General features: G+C 34.5%; 1 protein-coding gene across 2 annotated transcripts in view; it reads right to left on the bottom strand.

Annotated features, from left to right (window-relative positions):
* Positions 1 to 5,980: 5,980 nt before the first annotated feature.
* LOC132558149 (uncharacterized) overlaps positions 5,981 to 22,583 on the bottom strand; it is a 62,278-nt gene continuing 45,675 nt past the window's right edge. For both annotated transcript variants that reach the window (XM_060222682.1, XM_060222681.1), the window contains exon 3: positions 5,981 to 6,272. In XM_060222682.1, the coding sequence (XP_060078665.1) occupies positions 6,202 to 6,272 (71 nt within the window). In that variant the 3' untranslated portion in view covers positions 5,981 to 6,201. The remainder of the gene's footprint in view (positions 6,273 to 22,583) is intronic.

Here is a 22,583-nt window from a genome sequence, read left to right on the forward strand (position 1 = left end):
AAACGTAAGTTTTAATATTTGCTAGCCAAGGCTCACATTTTTGTTCCAGACACCACCCAGCTAAATATCAGATACTAGGCCTTTTGGTTACTGAAAAGCCGTTTGAAGGTTTTAACATATTAAGGTCACTTCTTTTCGAATAAACCCTCCAAGTAAACATCGCCCTTCTAAGCATTTTGATTAAAAAGAAGTCAGTAAACAGAAAACTGTCACACTGTATGGTCATAGACAATGAACAGTGCACCATAGTATAAGCTCAATTGGCCCTTCTGACTTGGTGAGCTGAAAGTAGAACCCTCCAAAATACCACTTATACAGTATATTAAAGCAGTTTCCTTTGTATAAACTGTAAAACATCTAACTTGGTTAGCTGAAAATATAACCCCCAAAATACCACTTATACAGTATATTAAAGCAGTTTCCTTTGTATAAACTGTAAAACATCTGACTTGGTGAGCTGAAAATATAACCCCCAAAATACCACTTATACAGTATATTAAAGCAGTTTCCTTTGTATAAACTGTAAAACATCTAACTTGGTGAGCTGAAAATATAACCCCCAAAATACCAATTATACAGTATATTAAAGCAGTTTCCTTTGTATAAACTGTGAAACATCTGACTTGGTGAAGTGAAAATAGAACCCCCCAAAATACCAGTTATACAGTATATTAAAGCAGTTTCCTTTGTATAAACTGTAAAACATCTGACTTGGTGAAGTGAAAATAGAACCCCCCAAAATACCAGTTATACAGTATATTAAAGCAGTTTCCTTTGTATAAACTGTAAAACATCTGACTTGGTGAGCTGAAAATAGAACCCCCAAAATACCAATTATACAGTATATTAAAGCAGTTTCCTTTGTATAAACTGTGAAACATCTGACTTGGTGAAGTGAAAATATAACCCCTCAGAATACCACTTATACAGTATATTAAAGCAGTTTCCTTTGTATAAACTGTAAAACATCTAACTTGGTGAGCTGAAAATAGAACCCCCAAAATACCAGTTATACAGTATATTAAAGCAGTTTCCTTTGTATAAACTGTAAAACAAATTAACCCCCAAAATACCAGTTATACAGTTTCCTTTGTATAAACTGTAAAATTAGTTATACAGTATATTAAAGCAGTTTCCTTTGTATAAACTGTAAAACATCTGACTTGGTGAGCAAAATACCACTTATACAGTATATTAAAGCAGTTTCCTTTGTATAAACTGTAAAACATCTGACTTGGTGAAGTGAAAATTGAACCCCTCAGAATACCACTTACACAGTATATTAAAGCAGTTTCCTTTGTATAAACTGTAAAACATCTAACCAAAATACCAAAATACCAGTTATACAGTATATTAAAGCAGTTTCCTTTGTATAAACTGTAAAACATCTAACTTGGTTAGCTGAAAATAGAACCCCTCAGAATACCACTTACACAGTATATTAAAGCAGTTTCCTTTGTATAAACTGTAAAACATCTAACTTGGTTAGCTGAAAATATAGAACCCCCCCCCAAAATACCAGTTATACAGTATATTAAAGCAGTTTCCTTTGTATAAACTGTAAAACATCTAACCTGGTTAGCTGAAAATAGAACCCCTCAGAATACCACTTACACAGTATATTAAAGCAGTTTCCTTTGTATAAACTGTAAAACATCTAACTTGGTGAGCTGAAAATAGAACCCCCAAAATACCAGTTATACAGTATATTAAAGCAGTTTCCTTTGTATAAACTGTAAAACATCTGACTTGGTGAAGTGAAAATAGAACCCCCAAAATACCACTTATACAGTATATTAAAGCAGTTTCCTTTGTATAAACTGTAAAACATCTGACTTGGTGAGCTGAAAATATAACCCCCAAAATACCAGTTATACAGTATATTAAAGCAGTTTCCTTTGTATAAACTGTAAAACATCTAACTTGGTTAGCTGAAAATAGAACCCCCCCCCCCCAAAATACCAGTTATACAGTATATTAAAGCAGTTTCCTTTGTATAAACTGTAAAACATCTAACTTGGTGAGCTGAAAATAGAACCCCCAAAATACCAGTTATACAGTATATTAAAGCAGTTTCCTTTGTATAAACTGTAAAACATCTGACTTGGTGAAGTGAAAATAGAACCCCCCAAAATACCAGTTATACAGTATATTAAAGCAGTTTCCTTTGTATAAACTGTAAAACATCTGACTTGGTGAGGTGAAAATATAACCCCTCAGAATACCACTTACACAGTATATTAAAGCAGTTTCCTTTGTATAAACTGTAAAACATCTGACTTGGTGAAGTGAAAATAGAACCCCCAAAATACCAGTTATACAGTATATTAAAGCAGTTATCTTTGTATAAACTGTAAAACATCTGACTTGGTGAAGTGAAAATATAACCCCTCAGAATACCAGTTATACAGTATATTAAAGCAGTTATCTTTGTATAAACTGTAAAACATCTGACTTGGTGAAGTGAAAATATAACCCCTCAGAATACCAGTTATACAGTATATTAAAGCAGTTTCCTTTGTATAAACTGTAAAACATCTGACTTGGTGAGCTGAAAATAGAACCTCTCAGAATACCACTTACACAGTATATTGCAGCAGTTATCTTTGTATAAACCCTGAAACATCCGCAGATAAAAAAAGAAAAACGTGAGGGAAATTTCAAACAAGTGTATGTCAAAACCTACTTCTATATGTGCTGATTGATTAAAATCTTTTTGGTACGTCCTACGTCTTGGATGAATCAAGAGATGGACTGTTGGATATTGTAGATATTTATTTTGTTATGAGTAAAAAAACCTGAGTTGATAGATATAGGGAGGAGACTGTTATTGTTTTTTTTATTCAGAACTAACAAGTCAGTGCTGATGGGCCTGACATTTTCAAGAACACTGGGAAATGTTGAAGGACTTTGGTAGACACTGAGGAATTACAAAATGAGTGATATTAATTTAAAATGTTGAAGGTAATGTTTTTCTTTCATCTCTAATTAGACCTATACCAGAGTACATACAACACTGCCAGCTTTTCCATTGCCTGAGAAATGTGTTTTTAAAAACTAGATCCAAAACAATTTATAATATACACTAAGGTTCGTTTGCACTCATTAACTTTTTCCAGTAATAAATAATTTTGTAAAAATTGTAACTTTGATCCCAAGCATGGGAAAAGGACATTTTCATTACTCCTTGCCATTGACCACTTTAAAACTAAAAGCTGTAGGAGATTGAGATGCTTTCTTGATATCCAACCTGGATTATTGGGTCAAAGACTTCTTAATAACAGAGAAGTGTAGAAATAGAGAATAACCTGACATTTTCTTGTCTCTGCAAGTAGGACTAGTACATACCTTACCTGTCTCAGCTAGTGGGACTAGTACATACCTTACCTGTCTCAGCTAGTGGGACTAGTACATACCTTACCTGTCTCAGCTAGTGGGACTAGTACATACCTTACCTGTCTCAGCTAGAAGGACTAGTACATACCTTACCTGTCTCAACTAGTGGGACTAGTACATACCTTACCTGTCTCAGCTAGAAGGACTAGTACATACCTTACCTGTCCCAGTTATTGGGACTAGTACATACCTTACCTGTCTCAGCTAGTAGGACTAGTACATACCTTACCTGTCCCAGTTATTGGGACTAGTACATACTTTACCTGTCTCAACTAGTGGGACTAGTACATACCTAACCTGTCTCAGCTAGAAGGACTAGTACATACCTTACCTGTCCCAGTTATTGGGACTAGTACATACCTTACCTGTCTCAGCTAGTAGGACTAGTACATACCTTACCTGTCCCAGTTATTGGGACTAGTACATACCTTAACTGTCTCAGCTAGTGGGACTAGTATATACCTTACCTGTCTCAACTAGTGGGACTAGTACATACCTTACCTGTCTCAGCTAGAGGGACTAGTACATACCTTACCTGTCTCAGCTAGTAGGACTAGTACATACCTTACCTGTCCCAGTTATTGGGACTAGTACATACCTTACCTGTCTCAGCTAGTGGGACTAGAGTATACCTTTCCTGTATGCCAGTTGGGTTCTGAGGTTGGTGTTATGTTGTTGTCATTTGAGAACAAGACATAACTTACTTGGATTGACCATGATTTACATGGCATGTGTCATCAATGATTAAGCATTTCCTTTCCAGAACTTCTACTTTTCTCCTTGGACCTTTTTATGTGTGTATATAAATCTTTCTTTTCTCTGTTTTTTTCCCTAGTTTTATAAAATTTAAATTTGATTGAAGATTCTGTCAATACAGCATTTTTGTTTACTATTTATTATAAATATTTTTTATTCTAAGGCCACATCTTTCATTAACAAGTCCGTAAATGACTCCTTTATCAAATACATCAATAAATAAGTCACTGATTAATCTTAATTGCTGATAATTTCCTTGTAAACCTAAATAATACAACTTTGTAAATGTACTTATTTTTGCACAATCAAATTTGAACTAAACATCATGTTTTAACAAATAAATGATGAATATCTATAGTTACAATAATTCCTATGTTGATGATATAAAGAAACAGCAATTAACACCAAACAAATTTATTGCTGAAATAAGATTACTGTGTACTGCTAAAGTATATACATTCATAGAGGTAACAATTCTTAATGAAAGTTATAAACACAAGAAAGTTACGAACACAAGAAAGTTACGAACACAAGAAAGTTACAAACACAAGAAAGTTACAAACACAAGAAAGTTACGAACACAAGAAAGTTACGAACACAAGAAAGTTACAAACACAATTAAGTTACGAACACAACAAAAGTTATGAACACAAGAAAGTTACGAACACAAGAAAGTTACAAACACAATTAAGTTACGAACACAACAAAAGTTATGAACACAATTAAGTTACGAACACAACAAAAGTTATGAACACAAGAAAGTTACCAACACAAGAAAGTTACGAACACAAGAAAGTTATGAACACAAGAAAGTTACAAACACAATTAAGTTACGAACACAAGAAAGTTACAAACACAAGAAAGTTACGAACACAAGAAAGTTACGAACACAAGAAAGTTACGAACACAAGAAAGTTACGAACACAAGAAAGTTACAAACACAATTAAGTTACGAACACAACGAAAGTTATGAACACAAGAAAGTTACGAACACAAGAAAGTTACGAACACAAGAAAGTTACAAATACAATTAAGTTACGAACACAAGAAAGTTACAAACACAAGAAAGTTACAAACACAACGAAAGTTATGAACACAAGAAAGTTACGAACACAAGAAAGTTACGAACACAAGAAAGTTATGAACACAAGAAAGTTACGAACACAAGAAAGTTACGAACACAAGAAAGTTACAAATACAATTAAGTTACGAACACAAGAAAGTTACGAACACAAGAAAGTTACAAACACAAGAAAGTTACGAACACAACGAAAGTTATGAACACAAGAAAGTTACGAACACAAGAAAGTTACGAACACAAGAAAGTTACAAATACAATTAAGTTACGAACACAAGAAAGTTACGAACACAAGAAAGTTACAAATACAATTAAGTTACGAACACAAGAAAGTTACAAACACAAGAAAGTTACGAACACAACGAAAGTTATGAACACAAGAAAGTTACGAACACAAGAAAGTTACGAACACAAGAAAGTTACAAATACAATTAAGTTACGAACACAAGAAAGGTATGAACACAAGAAAGTTACAAACACAAAAAAGTTACAAAGAAAGTTACAAACACAATTAAGTTACGAACACAACAAAAGTTATGAACACAAGAAAGTTATGAACACAAGAAAGTTACGAATACAAGAATGTTACGAACACAAAAAGTAACAAACACAAGAAAGTTACAAACACAAGAAAGTTATGAACACAAGAAAGTACTTAAATACTATGAAAGGTTGATAGAACGTACAATGTTGACTTTTGTTACTGTCATAATAAACCATCACCTGTAATCTAATTATAACAAAGTGATGTTGAAGCTTCACTTTTATTTATGAAGACCATAATATTTGTACATTTCTTCCAAGTGTTACCCACAAGCCTGTTTACTTCACAGTTTCTTGGTTATAATCCAGCTTCTGTACTAAAGTCACTATAAATAAGGGCTCTATGGCTCAACCTGTCATTAATCTGCATCTCTGTAGATTCTAATTGGACAAATGGTTAGTATTGAAACAGTTCAGATCAATTATCACTAGGAATTCTCATCAGATCCTCTGACATGGAAGGCCAGCTGTACAGAGACTTCTTCAAAGGGAGATAAATCTGGAATAACAAATATAGATGATTTAGATAATATCATTTGATTAACTCCTGTTTTATGATACTGTTAAGATCTAACAAGAACTAAAAAATATCATAAAAGTTTTAGTGAATTCAAGTCAAATTACAAAGAACCAACACCTAAAAATATATCAGGTATTCCTCTTTATACAGGTAGTCACTGATCAAAAGAATGTTTAATGTAAACATGGTTTTTATTGAGGGGTTTATTTTCGTTATCTTTTATAACAAAGTGTATGCACAGGGTTATGTTCACAATAATTGATGTACATTCCTATATCTAATGCATATTTCAATATGTAATATGTTACAAATTTTTAAGCATAGGTGAAATTTAAACTGCCTTATGATTTCCATGTAGTGTAAATTTCCCCAACATGTAAATTTCCCTTTTAATAGTATAATTTTTTATATGAAGGAAAATCACAGTAAATTGGATTCAGGTTTGATACATAAGCTGAAAACAGATATTTAACTAGATGATATTGTCCTGCCAATAATTCAGATTGCAAAGAAATGAAGCAGTCACAGCTGCCTGTAGATCATCATATAAAATACAAGGATAAACCAAAAGTTTCCAAACTTATCACTAAAGGACAAAACATATTGATTATACAATCATCCTTTCATACTAATTAATAACCATGGGAAGTTTCATTCCATGACGGTGAACACAACTTTCCTCAATTCAATATAGCAATCTGATAAAAAAAACCTTTAGTTTGAAAACTTGACTTTAAGTAGAAAAACAAGCTTGCGATACATATGATTTTATCAAATTACTGAAAGACAAAACATTTTGAAACTATATATATTTGTAACTTTAAGATATAATCCATCAAAATGTACAATTTACGGAAACAATTTAAAGTTCCAAATCAAGAGATTGCCTCTGGCAATGGTATTGCATAATGAAATCAGAATGTAACTGTACAAAAGATTATAAATGGTTTAATTTTCTACTGTAAAAACCTGTGTGTATAGTGTGCAATTTTTCATGAGAAATGGAATGTTCCTGGTGGGGAGTGCACACTTTATGTCGATATAGGATTTTTCTCTTTTTTTTCATTTTTTCGTGGAAAGATCGAAGTCTTTGTGTGGCTGCCATAATTGATTGTCAGGGTTGTCTTATACACAAAGATTTACGAACAACAAAAATATCTAAAAGTATCAATGTATATATTAATGCAAACTCTAGGAGGCGACATTATCAAAATCGGGACAAAGTGTTTTAAATCGTGATAGCAACTTGCAAGACAAGAAATTTCCGATTGGTAAAGACAGTGGCAAGTGTGGAATATTGAAAAATATGTCAATTTTACCTGTATATTACTATCTTTTTATACGTTTAATATTTTCCGACTGTTAAGAAATGACGGGATTTATTCTATTCTCTTCCACATTGGATATCATAACAGAAAAGTCATGTGCACTGGCCTGTTGGTGTATTGGTGGAAGTTAGCGTTTTATATATCAGTATGCAGAACCTGCATTGGTCTTATGCCTACCGATTTATTATTTATTAAAATCGGTCTCATAAGTGTTTACAAAGCATATCTGTGAGTTTTATGATAACATGTCTACCTATTATTCATAATAAGGATAGACTTGGTGCAATTATCTTATCAAAATGTGTAGAGAAAGACCGTTACTCTTTGACAAAACACACTTTCTACGTTCTGTGCTCTGCATACCAATTGCTTGCGATACAGAGTTGAGACCTCATTTTGTGTTAGCTGTGACAGCAGGACATGAAAGAGAACTTCACTCACGGAGGTTGTAATTATGTGGCCATTTTATAATATTGCATGATGAAGAACATAAAATCTGAGATGCTGATGTGTTAAACATGTATATATGTCTCTCATAAACATCATAAAATGATAACAGGACGTATTCTTTCTTACATTTTTTTTTTTACCTATTAAATTAACATATAACATGATGACATTGCTTTCGAGTATAACGCACATACATGTACTGTCGGTGATTGAGGAAAATTGATCTCTCCTCAACTTAATCAAATTTACAAATATGAAACTCCACAGAATGCTGTACTATAATCATATTAACCATACATTTTCTGATGATGATAACTTGTTTGAATATTTTAGGCAATTATGCCTCAAGATGCATCACGATTACTCATGGCATTTGTATAAAACATATACATGTGTGCCAAGCTGTCACTCTACCAAGAATAAAACTGTCAGCACTCTGGCATTCTTTATATATGAAACTGAAAGTAGGTTTATCAATGTATTGCAATCATATAAAGTAGATATATCTTTTGATGTCACTTACTTTATTTAGTATTTTAGGATATATGATTGAAGGCTGCCCTCCGGTACACAATGTACAGTGATCATGGAGTAACTCTCCATTACTGTGTACAGGTGTACTCTGATCATATCTATGATGTCACTAACTATATTGATAATTTTACATTTTCTGAAGAGTTTTTACAGCTCTTACATTCTCTGATTATCACTTGTTGTTGACTTTTAGATAGATAATTAATAATCACTATAGGTAGAATTGACTTAAGTTTACAACTACATTGTCTGACAAAAATCTACAGTATACCACTGTTGGTAACAATGAAATAATGTTTATAACAAATAACACTGAATGAATATCTAAATCTACTCTTGTATGTTTTCTGATATCAGTAAACAGTCATGACAAGCCTTCCATAACACTAGCTTTCCCCCTATTATTATCCACCTTTACTGCACTGAATGCCATCTGCCTGTTGCCATGGTGATTGGGGAGATAACCCATTCCCAGGACTCTACAGCAGGTGCCCTTTACCAAACACAAAGACCCGCCAACCCCACACTCATTACTTCTTTCCCTGTTGATAAAGTTTAAGTTTAGAGAAAATCTCCGACCATTTGGCCTTTTAGTTGTTGAGGGATGATCTCCTGCTTTGTGTTCTAACTACCCCGACTGGCCGTCAGACTCCAGGACCGTGGCCCCTGGTGACTGACAGCAGCGATGAAAAGGCGCTTGTTATATCAAACACACCATCATTATAGCAGATTTATTTTGTGAGATATCAAGAGAACTTTTGTAATTAGACACAAGTCTGTGAATATTGCTGGCATTTTCTTGCCCCATATCTTTTGACAAAAAAAATGGGGGACCCGTTATCAGTGGCGTTCTGTCAGAAGTGTTCGATAAGGAATGCTGGATTTTAAATGACACCTCCATTGGTCTTCATTAGGGACGAGGTGAAGCAGAGCTTACAGAATGAAACACAACACTACCTCCTCTGCCTATCGCCTCATCCTATCGTCCTGGACAGATCATTAATTTCACAATAACGAAGAATAAAACAGAGTAGAGCATTTTATAATACAAAAAAAAAAAAAAAACAGTTAATAAAATTTGTCCTTTTTAATTTGATGTTATTTATTTTCAGTCATAATTTTAATTGATCTCATTATCACCCTGAACATTTATTAACCAATTGTAGAATGTCCCTGTAGTTGTTGGAATGATAATATTACCTCATGTTTGTTTTCTGTCTAGCATGGTGTGTTTTTTCTTTTTCATACCCATCTTCTCCATAAAGATTACCAAGGGAAAATGTGTTCATTATACTATGAAAATCAATGGTAGGGTACACTACATCTAGTTACCATGGATACACTATATCTAGTTACCTTGGCTACAGTATATCTAGTTACTGTGGATACACTATATCTAGTTACCATGGATACACTATATCTAGTAACCATGGATACACTATCTATTTACCATGGATACACTATATCTAGTAACCATGGATACACTATATCTAGTTACCATGGATACACTATATCTAGTTACCATGGATACAATATATCTAGTTACCATGGATACACTATATCCAGTTACCATGGATACACTATATCTAGTTACCATGGATACACTATCTATTTACCATTGATACACTATATCTAGTAACCATGGATACATTATATCTAGTTACCATGGATACAATATATCTAGTTACCATGGATACACTATATCTAGTTACCATGGATACACTATATCTAGTTACCATGGATACACTATATCTTGTTACCATGGAAACACTACATCTAGTTACCATGGATACACTTTATCTAGTTACCATGGATACACTATATCTAGTTACCATGGAAACACTATATCTAGCTTTGACCTGACACTGTCCTGATGACTATAGCTGTAATGTATATAAGTACAAATTCCACCTTATAAATCAGGTTAATGACACCAAACATTGATCAGGAAATATTTTAACAGGGTTGTTTAACACGAACACTTGTAAACATTTATTCTCCATAACTTCTGTCACTTAGTATAAATATTGTTTGATAAGGTAATGGAATTTCTGTCGGATCAGATCAGAAATATGTATACATAGGTATCTGTCTGATTACTATCAGCTGGCTTCACATTTATATCATACCAAAGTTTCTATCTGTAAGATATCTTATTTCTTCAAAATCAATTAATGTCATACAACGATTCCTGTAGACATATATCACCTTTATGATAATATAAACTGTACAATATTTTCTCCAAATGAAAGTCATATAACAGCTTAGATTATACAATAATTTCTCCCAACTGAAGGTCACCCAATAGCTAGGATCATTAAATAATTTATCTTTCCGAAGGTCATATAACACAACAGTTCATGCAATTTCTCCCTTTAAAAAAATTATAATTCAACTACTTAAGACATGAAATTATTCCCCACAGAAGGAAACACAACAATTAAACTAGGTCATATTATAAGTGGATTGTTTTACACACTGACCCTACTTTTTATTGTAACTTTCCATGTGCTGACTCTACTATAACTTTCCTTGTTCTGACTCTACTATAACTTTCCTTGTGCTGACTCTACTATAACTTCCCTTGTCCTGATTCTACTATAACTTTCCTTGTCCTGACTCTACTATAACATTCCTTGTCCTGACTCTACTATAACTTTCCTTGTCCTGACTCTACTATAACTTTCCTTGTGCTGACTATAACTTCCCTTGTCCTGATTCTACTATAACATTCCTTGTCCTGACTCTACTATAACTTTCCTTGTGCTGACTATAACTTTCCTTGTCCTGACTCTACTATAACTTTCCTTGTCCTGACTCTACTATAACTTTCCTTGTCCTGACTCTACTATAACTTTCCTTGTCCTGACTCTACTATAACTTTCCTTGTCCTGATTCTACTATAACTTCCCTTGTCCTGATTCTACTATAACTTTCCTTGTCCTGACTCTACTATAACTTTCCTTGTCCTGACTCTACTATAACTTTCCTTGTGCTGACTATAACTTCCCTTGTCCTGATTCTACTATAACTTTCCTTGTCCTGACTCTACTATAACTTTCCTTGTCCTGACTCTACTATAACATTCCTTGTGCTGACTATAACTTCCCTTGTCCTGATTCTACTATAACTTCCCTTGTCCTTACTCTACTATAACTTTCCTTGTCCTGACTCTACTATAACTTTCCTTGTCCTGACTCTACTATAACTTTCCTTGTCCTGACTCTACTATAACATTCCTTGTGCTGACTCTACTATAACATTCCTATTTTACCTGGTATATATTTCTTGTTTCTATTGTTATATTCCTGGTTTTTCACCTATCTTGACTGTCCTAATGTCGCACACTCTCTGTTACTCTCCCTTTACATTACAGAGATGATTTTAATATAGATGTAAATACACTTTTTTACTGTTAACTCTTCTGATAAATTTTCCCAAATATACCGCTTAAAGATAAGAACAAAGACATTACAAACAATAGGTATAAATATTTAGTGTGAGACCCCAAGAGGATGCTGGAAGTTATGAAGAGGGGAGGGTCCTTTACTGGCCCAGTGTTATCACTGTAGATAAGATAAACTCTGTGAAGAATGACATATGTTTTGGTTAGCGTTCATACTCCACCGAAGACTCTGTGGCGACCATCTCCAAACCTTAATGTTGGTTCTGGTAAGTTGTAGTGCACAAATGTTATCTGTATCAAACTGAAAACTGGGCACTGTGTGGATAGTTATAGAATACACGAACACTGACCAGCCATCTTACTTTTATTATACGATATACTCTCTGAATTATCCCAGAAAAAGACCATCTAGTGCTCTAGTCATGGATTTGGTTTTTATTTTCACAATCAAGAGCTGTGGCATTTAACATGAGCCAGATCCAATGTTTTGTATTCTTAGGACATCTACTTGAGATACGGAAATTGTGCAGGTCTCCTGGTTGAGTCAAATATCGAGTATTTATCGCTTTTTCCTGCAACATATTCAGACATTAGACATCTATTTTTGCTTTTCGTGTTGAATCAGTTTCAGGGTAAAATTTAACCTTTAATGTGGTGAGAATTGGCTGGGAAAAAGATAGCAACCACGATTGGTAACAGTCAAACATAGGATTGCTTCCACGATTGCAAAGACTTAAAACGCATGCCATCACAAGTACAGGATATAGGAAAAGTCAGTATGTCTTAGGACTGCCATCTGAATACAACTAATGGTCAGTTGGCCAACCACTAACTGATGTCATTTCTGTACTGAAAGTGACGAGGATTCTACAAGGTTGACATCATATGTCATGAATGGTTAATATAATCCTAGAACAGAATATCAATGCAGAAAAAAATCAGCAGAAATTGACAGCTATTGATAACTTTTAAAACTCTGCAGTCATGGCTTCCATGTACCTATTGATAAGGAGTGGAGTATTCTAACAAGCTCACTAAGAAAAAAATTATCATGATCTTTGAGAAAAAAACAACGTGACTTTCTCCAAAGACCACAAGGTAAGTTGTTGTAGTGGTGTAATACTTTGTATATAAAATATGTTTATGCTTGTTGTCATTTATTCTGACCTTTTCTTGTGTTTAACTTTTGCCTGTATTCATGTCAAACAACAAATTGTTCATCACAAACATTGTCAGAAAAACTTACATCAAGTGATTTTTTACATTTATCTTTATCTGTGTTAAATACTTCTATTCCATGTCCTGATACTTGTGTAAATCAACCAGTTCAGAACTAAGATAATAGAGGATTACTTTGTGACTTTCTCACCGTCACATTTAAGTGTGTAAACTTATCTTATATATGACTTACTACAACACTATCAGATGATGATGTTTTCATACTAAACTGATAGCTCATACACTGTCCCATGACAACTGCAAATTTGTATATTATAGAAATGACTTCCTGTTACTGACATGGAAAAGTTATAGAGATGACTTCCTGTTACTGACATGAAAAGTTACAGAGATGACTTCCTGTTACTGACATGGAAAAGTTATAGAGATGACTTCCTGTTACTGACATGGAAAAGTTATAGAGATGACTTCCTGTTACTGACATGGAAAAGTTATAGAGATGACTTCCTGTTACTGACACGGAAAAGTTATAGAGATGACTTCCTGTTACTGACATGAAAAAGTTATAGAGATGACTTCCTGTTACTGACATGGAAAAGTTATAGAGATGACTTCCTATTACTGACATGAAAAGTTACAGAGATGACTTCCTGTTACTGACATGGAAAAGTTATAGAGATGACTTCCTGTTACTGACATGGAAAAGTTATAGAGATGACTTCCTGTTACTGACACGGAAAAGTTATAGAGATGACTTCCTATTACTGACATGAAAAGTTATACAGATGACTTCCTGTTACTGACATGAAAAGTTATACAGATGACTTCCTGTTACTGACATGGAAAGTTATAGAGATGACTTCCTGTTACTGACATGGAAAAGTTATAGAGATGACTTCCTGTTACTGACATGGAAAAGTTATAGAGATGACTTCCTGTTACTGACATGGAAAAGTTATAGAGATGACTTCCTGTTACTGACATGGAAAAGTTACAGAGATGACTTCCTGTTACTGACATGGAAAAGTTATAGAGATGACTTCCTGTTACTGACATGGAAAAGTTATGGAGATGACTTCCTGTTACTGACATGAAAAGTTATAGAGATGACGTCCTGTTAGTGACATGGAAAAGTTATAGAGATGACTTCCTGTTACTGACATGGAAAAGTTATAGAGACGACTTCCTGTTACTGACATGGAAAAGTTATGGAGATGACTTCCTGTTATTGACATGGAAAAGTTATGGAGATGACTTCCTGTTATTGACATGGAAAAGTTATAGAGATGATTGACATGGAAAAGTTATAGAGATGACTTCCTGTTATTGACATGGAAAAGTTATAGAGATGACTTCCTGTTATTGACATGGAAAAGTTATGGAGATGACTTCCTGTTACTGACATGAAAAGTTATAGAGATGACTTCCTGTTACTGACATGGAAAAGTTATGGAGATGACTTCCTGTTACTGACATGGAAAAGTTATAGAGATGACTTCCTGTTACTGACATGGAAAAGTTATGGAGATGACTTCCTGTTACTGACATGGAAAAGTTATAGAGATGACTTCCTGTTACTGACATGGAAAAGATGTTTTTCTGTAAAATTCATATATCAAATTTCATCATCTTATCAAAATGTAATTTAAATAAGTTTCTTTTTCAACTGTCAACCATTTATATATATATATATAGATTCCTTTGTGTTTTTGTTTTTATTTGATGGTGGGAGGCGGGGGTTCTGTTTTTTTCTTTTTTTCATGTTTTAATTCCTTGTTGTCATGTTGGCTTTAAGCCAATCCAAAAACTATATCTTTCCAACATTTTCATTTGTCTTCTAGTTGTTGTTGATAAAGAATCCATCAAACTATCTTCAAGCTTTATATAGGCTGAAAAATTCTGAATTCTTAAAACCCAATCACTTCAAAACTAAAGCAATTCATTAAAAACAAGCAAATTCATGGAATTTATATCCCTCACTTTCCAAACGTATTGTAAGTAAATATTTTAGAGGTGAGGAGTAAACATGTCATAATGCTATGTAGAATGATATATTCTCTTGTGCTAAGATGTATTGCTTTGAAGGCAAAGAAAGATGTAAAGGATTATAAAGAGTAGATGTTTTATTGGACATATCAAATATTAACAAACAAAGTGAACTAAATGAAGAAAACTTGCATACTAGTAACTATAATGGTGCTAAGCAGATCCATGGTCATCAGCAGGTATAGCAGTCCATGCAATATGATGATCAGTATAGGGGACTGGATAATAATTGTGGGACTTCAAGTTACATCTAAATCAGATTATATTTAGGAAAGCTAGAGCACAAACACTGCACGACCAATGAAATGAAAAGATACCTAATTAGTATGCATAGATATTAACAGGTGATGCTGACTGCTGAACTCAGTCTTAGTGCCCTAATATGTATCTGTTGACCAAGGTTCATCTAAATCGGATGATATTTAGGGAAGTTAGAACACGGAAATAAACCGACCAATGAAATCAAAGGATACCTCATTAGTATGCATAATTATGAACAGATGACACTGATAGTGAAAATAAGACTTAATGACCTCAAGATGCATCTGCTGACTAAGTTTCACCCAAACTGGATGATATTTGAAGAAGTTAGAACGCGGAAACGAAAGTGTGACAGACGGACAGACAAACCTAAATTAATATCCCCACGTTTTGGGATAATTAATAGAACACATACAGTTTTGTTTCATCACTATCTCACTTCATTATGACATGATAAGATTTTTCATAAGCATCATTTGGGAAATTATTCCATTCAATATTGTTTGAATCTTTACAAAATATCTTAAATAATGAAATTTCTTAAATCTGAATTCGATTATTTCATATCTCTTCAAGTGTAATGTAATAAGATTCATGGATGCATTTTGACATCCTGTATGTCATAATTCTGTATTTTCACAAATCGTTTGACTAAAACATCCATATTCCAAGGATTATTATGTTACTGTATGTTTACATTTGGTCAAACTGATGTGTCAACTAATTGTTGTAAAGACATTTTGACTATAATGAACCAATGCAACACCTCTCCGTTCTACCTAAAGTAATTACAATAAATATAGAACCCTGATGTCCACGATATCAAAGGCCAACATCTTTTAGAGAAGCTTTTGTCACTTAACGAAAACAGTCCATAAGTGTCTGCCTCCAAGCAAGACCGACCAGGACAACGTTCCAATCCCGAAATTATAGTATAAATTATATATATCAGGCCCACCACAACATGTACAAACAGACACACCCTGACTGATAAATAGCCGCAATGCATGTAGGCTATGTTATGTGACATTTACTATCAACACTTGTTTACTGGTATTTCAGTCTATACATGTTAAACTTTTTAGTCATATCCATCTATTTCATCATCTTTATCTCATAAAGCAAACACATTTTAAAAATTGTTGAAGATTTAAACTGATTTTTACTTAACTTTTAAATTTTCATCTCATGATGAAGATCTACACTTTTAGAACTGTTAAAGATTTACGGAAATATCTTTAAACATGTAAAATGTTATCATCTCTGGAAAAAGATTTGAAAGATTTTGTTGTCAGAATAAGTTTTTCTAATCACACCCATGATGATCTATAAAACAAAATGTTATATGATTAAGCCAGTTACATACCCTGATTGATAAACTAATGATTTATTAATTCATTTTAACCAGCCCATGCTACTTCAGTCTACATTCTTCTAAAAGAATTTAAGATACAGGCTAAACAATATGAATACATCCTGAATTTCTGTTTTCTTCAAAATTATTTTTCAAATAATGATACACCTGTGGATATTTTACAAATTAACAACTTGCCAAAAATTCTTGCAAATTTTCCATTAGTTTTTTTTCCCCATTCTTTAGAAATTTATGTGCATTTTCATGGACAAAATCTTTGATAATCTACCCTGCATTTAATAAAACCTTTGAGTTTTCAAAAAACCTACAAAATTTTTGAATTGGGAAATCAAGTCTTATCCAATGACAGCAGTTATACACTAACTACACTGCAGACCTTGTCTACAAGGGATACACTTATTTGTATGTGTTATTAGTATAGGACAGATAGAGCAGTTGTCAGTAACGAGACAATATCATTAACCTGGGCAGGCATGGCTTTTATTAAAAACTAGAAACCTATCATGTTATCTGTGAATCAGTGCCATACTCACAGATAAACCCTGAATTTTATTGTCGTTCCTGTAACCCTTTATCTCAAACATTTCATGTTTTACATATTTCTAACACTCAAACAACAGAGGTGGAAAACATTCAGCTGAGGCCTGTTTCCTCTGGTCTGTAGGACAGTAGACGACCATTTGGTAGGGTAAGCCTGATACAACCAAGTCAGAGCAATGTATGAAGGTCTGAATGGATGCTTTCATCATAATCGAGACTCAACCCGACAAAACATACAATATCTGTAGCTTTATATGGTGTGTGGTTCATATAAAACATTACCAATTTGATAAAAACTTTTATTATTATTAGTGCAAAGAAATCTTTTGCACCGTCACTAGGGAACTCCTAAAAGTCATATTAAATAAAAAATAAATTGAAAAAAAAAATTGAAAATGAGATCACAAAACATAATGATCCATACTGACCTTCATGCTAAATAAAAATCCTTGGATTAGTCCTTGTATGGAATTACAAAATTACAAAATTACATAATATAGCTTTACCACAAAATCATGTCGAAACTTTTAACAAATATTGGCAGCAATTTTGAAACTTTGATTAATCTCTAAATGTAACATGCATATCTAAAGCTCATGCTGAATATGCTCCTGAGGTTTGAAGTTGTTCTTAAGAAAAAGTGATTTAAATCTATGGATTTCAATCTATGAATGTAAAAATCTAAAACAGCTACTTTCGGCCATCTTGAATATTGAATCAATCTCAACATCCAGGATCCATCCTGATCATGTATGTAAAATTTCAGTAAGTTGCCTGTAGCAAGTCCTTAGAAACATGAGGCAATGTACTGACCGACTGATGGACTGACCAATTGATGTACTGACCAACTGATGGACTGACCGACTGATGGACTGACCAACTGATGTACTAACCAATTGACTGATGGACAGACCAACTGATGTACTGACCCACTGATGGACTGACCGACTGATGTACTGACCCACTTATGGACTGATCAACTGATGGAATGACCGACTGATGTACTGACCAACTGATGTACTGATATACTGACCAACTGATGTACTGACCCACTGATGTACTGACCTGATGTACTGACCAACTGATGGACTGAGCCACTGATGTACTGACCCACTGATGTACTGACCAACTGATGTACTGACCCACTGATGGACTGACCGATTGACGTACTGACCCAATGATGGACTGACCGACTGATGTACTGACCAACTGATGGACTGACCCACTGATGGACTGACCGATTGATGTAATGACCGACAGATGGACTGACGGACTAATGGACTGACCCACTGACAGACTGACCGACTGATGGACTGACCGTCTGATGTACTGACCAACTGATGTACTGACCGTCTGATGTACTGACCAACTGATGTACTGACCCACTGACGTAGTGAATGGTAGACAGATCAGAGTGGCTTGGTAAGGTCCACCATCTGATATTAGGCTCACCATCTGATGTTAGGCTCACGGCTCACCATCTGATGTTAGGCTCACCATCTGATGTTAGGCTATATTAACGTATATATTGAGTTATTGAAATCAAATTCTTGACTTAATCATAAATTCAACGAAGAAACCAGGAGAACATAAATCAGAAGTTTGACCATTTCCTTTGGAATGCTTTTTGAGAAATACAAACAATAAACTTTAACTGTCAAAGTGTTTCTCTCAACCTTTCAGTCTTTTTGTTTAAAATGCAAACATACAAAACCAAGAAAACAACATTTGAAGAAAAGCTGAGAAATATCTTCCCAGCACTCGCACAGAACACGTGCAAAACTTACTGTCTGTCAAAATGCTTTCAGATTTTATATCCCAATCCATCTCAAAAATGAACAGAAATTAGGCAAAAGAATAAGTGAACTTGCATAAAAAATGTGCATACTTGTCAGGTGTTTGAAACTGTTCATTTCAAGGATATTGCATGTGTTTAAAATTACCATTAAACTCAGGAAAATGTGTTATACATCTCCTGTTAACAAACCAATATTATATGAACATATGCTTTAAAACAACACAGCTACTCGACAAGGTGATAAAGTAGCTCCATGTCATTGTTGATCAAGTTCAAATTTGAAATGACAAGTAAACAATTTTGAAAATTTAGTGTCAATTTATGCACAATAATGGTGCCAAGAAAGAATGGGTAGGATTCCACAGATATGATGATAAGTAGTATGGTTCCACAGGTATGATGATAAGTAGTAGGATTCCACAGGTATGATGATAAGTATTATGATTCCACAGGTATGATGATAAGTAGTAGGATTCCACAGGTATGATGATAAGTATTATGATTCCACAGGTATGATGATAAGTAGTAGGATTCCACAGGTATGATGATAAGTATTATGATTCCACAGGTATGATGATAAGTATTATGATTCCACAGGTATGATGATAAGTAGTAGGATTCCACAGGTATGATGATAAGTAGTAGGATTCCACAGGTATGATGATAAGTATTATGATTCCACAGGTATGATGATAAGTATTATGATTCCACAGGTATGATGATAAGTATTATGATTCCACAGGTATGATGATATGATGATAAGTATTATGATTCCACAGGTATGATGATAAGTGATTCCACAGGTATGATGATAAGTAGTAGGATTCCACAGGTATGATGATAAGTATTATGATTCCACAGGTATGATGATAAGTATTATGATTCCACAGGTATGATGATAAGTAGTAGGATTCCACAGGTATGATGATAAGTATTATGATTCCACAGGTATGATGATAAGTAGTAGGATTCCACAGGTATGATGATAAGTATTATGATTCCACAGGTATGATGATAAGTAGTAGGATTCCACAGGTATGATGATAAGTAGTAGGATTCCACAGGTATGATGATAAGTATTATGATTCCACAGGTATGATGATAAGTATTATGATTCCACAGGTATGATGATAAGTATTATGTAAATGAGAAAACTTCACAGCTTCAATATACTTCTTGAAAAGTTGAGACAATTAAAAGATAGGTTGAAAATAAAAAAAAATGTAGTTCAAATGACCACAAAAAACCTCTCAATAAAATCATGTGAGTAACATTAAACAGACTTACCTCCCTTTCAATGGAACAGATTTAACTGTCACCAAATAATGCCATGCTACATAAAACATCAATGACAATTAAATACAATATCTACAGGTCTTATAACAGACAGAAAATAAGTTGATAAAATCTTCATTGGTAATTGTTTTTAAGAAGCATTAGAGAGTTCACCAGTCACAGGTATATATTGATGGAAATCATATTGTTCTGTCCCACAGAAATTCATTGTTGTACATAGTTTTACAATAAATATAGAATGAGGTAAATTCTTACACACAACTGTATTGTGTAGAGAGAGGAAAAATGGACAAACAGACGGACAGATTGGGAGATACTTATATTTTAGGGGGAAAATATGGTGTTACTTGTGTATGTACAGAAATGTAAATTGGACGAATGGACGGACAGACAAGGAGAAAATAATATAGGGGATATGTACATAGATGGAAAAGAGACAAATGGATGGACAGACAAGGAGATAATTACTATAGGGGATATGTACAGAGATGGAAAAAGAGACAAATGGACGGACAGACAAGGAGATAATTACTATAGAGATATGTACAGAAAGTAAAAAGAGACAAATGGACGGACAGACAAGGAGATAATTACTATAGGGGATATGTACAGAGATGGAAAAGAGACAAATGGACAGACAGACAAGGAGAAAATACTATAGGGGATATATACAGAGATGGAAAAAGAGACAAATGGATAGACAGACAAGGAGATAATTACTATAGGGGATATATACAGAGATGGAAAATGAGACAAATGGACAGACAGACAAGGAGATAATTACTATAGGGGATATATACAGAGATGGAAAATGAGACAAATGGATGGACAGACAATGTGGGAAAGAATGTGAGACTGTAACAAAACATACCAGTACATGTGCTTTACAACTGAGTAAAAAAAGAAAACAGTACAAGCATTCTTATTAGAAGTACAGGATAATGGGTATATCACACCAAGTTCTAGGTTATATTCTAAACAAAGTTATAAATATATATGTAATTATAAAGTAGATGATAAACTGTGTTAATATTTGTAATCAATTGTGACAATCTCCTGTTGTGATGAGCATTTAAAGGCCATTAACTGTGACTGTCTGACAATAATATGTGATTTACCTGATAATGTTGTGACTTAAACTAATTGACTCCCAATGAGTTGTCAGGTAATAATTTGTGACTAACCTGATAATGTTGTGACTATAACGAATTGACTCCCAATCGAGTTGTCAGGTAATAATATGTGACTTACCAGATGTAGTTCCTAGCTACATTATTGTCTGTGTCTCATCAGATAATAATTTTTGACTTCCCAGATGATGTTTTGCTGAGCTGTATGATGGCAATTTTACAGCTAACGCTAATTAAGACTGCACTTATCACCTATAATTGCTGTTGATGTTTATGACTGTGCAGAGTATGTGCCCCACACAATGTTGCTGTGGGTTTTACCAGAGGATGACAGACCTCAACACTTCACAAAAACTCTCTAAAGTGCGTTATACTTATCGTTTGTAATTCATTCCTCTCACCTGGCAAATCATAGATCACTCTTTATCTCCTCCCTCCCCTCAGTCTCATCCTCTCCTCCCTCCCCTCAGTCTCCTCTCCTCTCTCCCCTCAGTCTCCTCTCCTCCTTCCCCTCAGTCTCCTCTCCTCCCTCCCCTCAGTCTCCTCTCCTCCTTCCCCTCAGTCTCCTCTCCTCCCTCCCCTCAGTCTCCTCTCCTCCTTCCCCTCAGTCTCCTCTCCTCCCTCTCCTCAGTCTCATCCTCTCCTCCTTCCCCTCAGTCTCCTCTCCTCCCTCCCCTCAGTCCCCTCTCCTCCCTCCCCTCAACCTCCTCTCCTCTCTTCCCTCAGTCTCCTCTCCTCCTTCCCCTCAGTCTCCTCTCCTCCCCTCCCTCAGTCTCCTCTCCTCCCTTCCCTCAGTCTCCTCTCCTCTCTTCATTCAGTCTCCTCTCCTCCTTCCCCTTCGTCTCATCCTCTCCTCCCTTCCCTCAGTCTCTCTCTCTCTCCTCCCCCTCAGTCTCCTCTCTCCTCTCCTCCTTCCCCTCAGTCTCATCCTCTCCTCCCTCCCCTCA

Source organism: Ylistrum balloti, unplaced genomic scaffold (assembly GCF_031769215.1).
Source record: "Ylistrum balloti isolate Yb309-2 unplaced genomic scaffold, AGI_CSIRO_Ybal_v1 Utg370760, whole genome shotgun sequence".
NCBI lineage: Eukaryota > Metazoa > Mollusca > Bivalvia > Pectinida > Pectinidae > Ylistrum > Ylistrum balloti.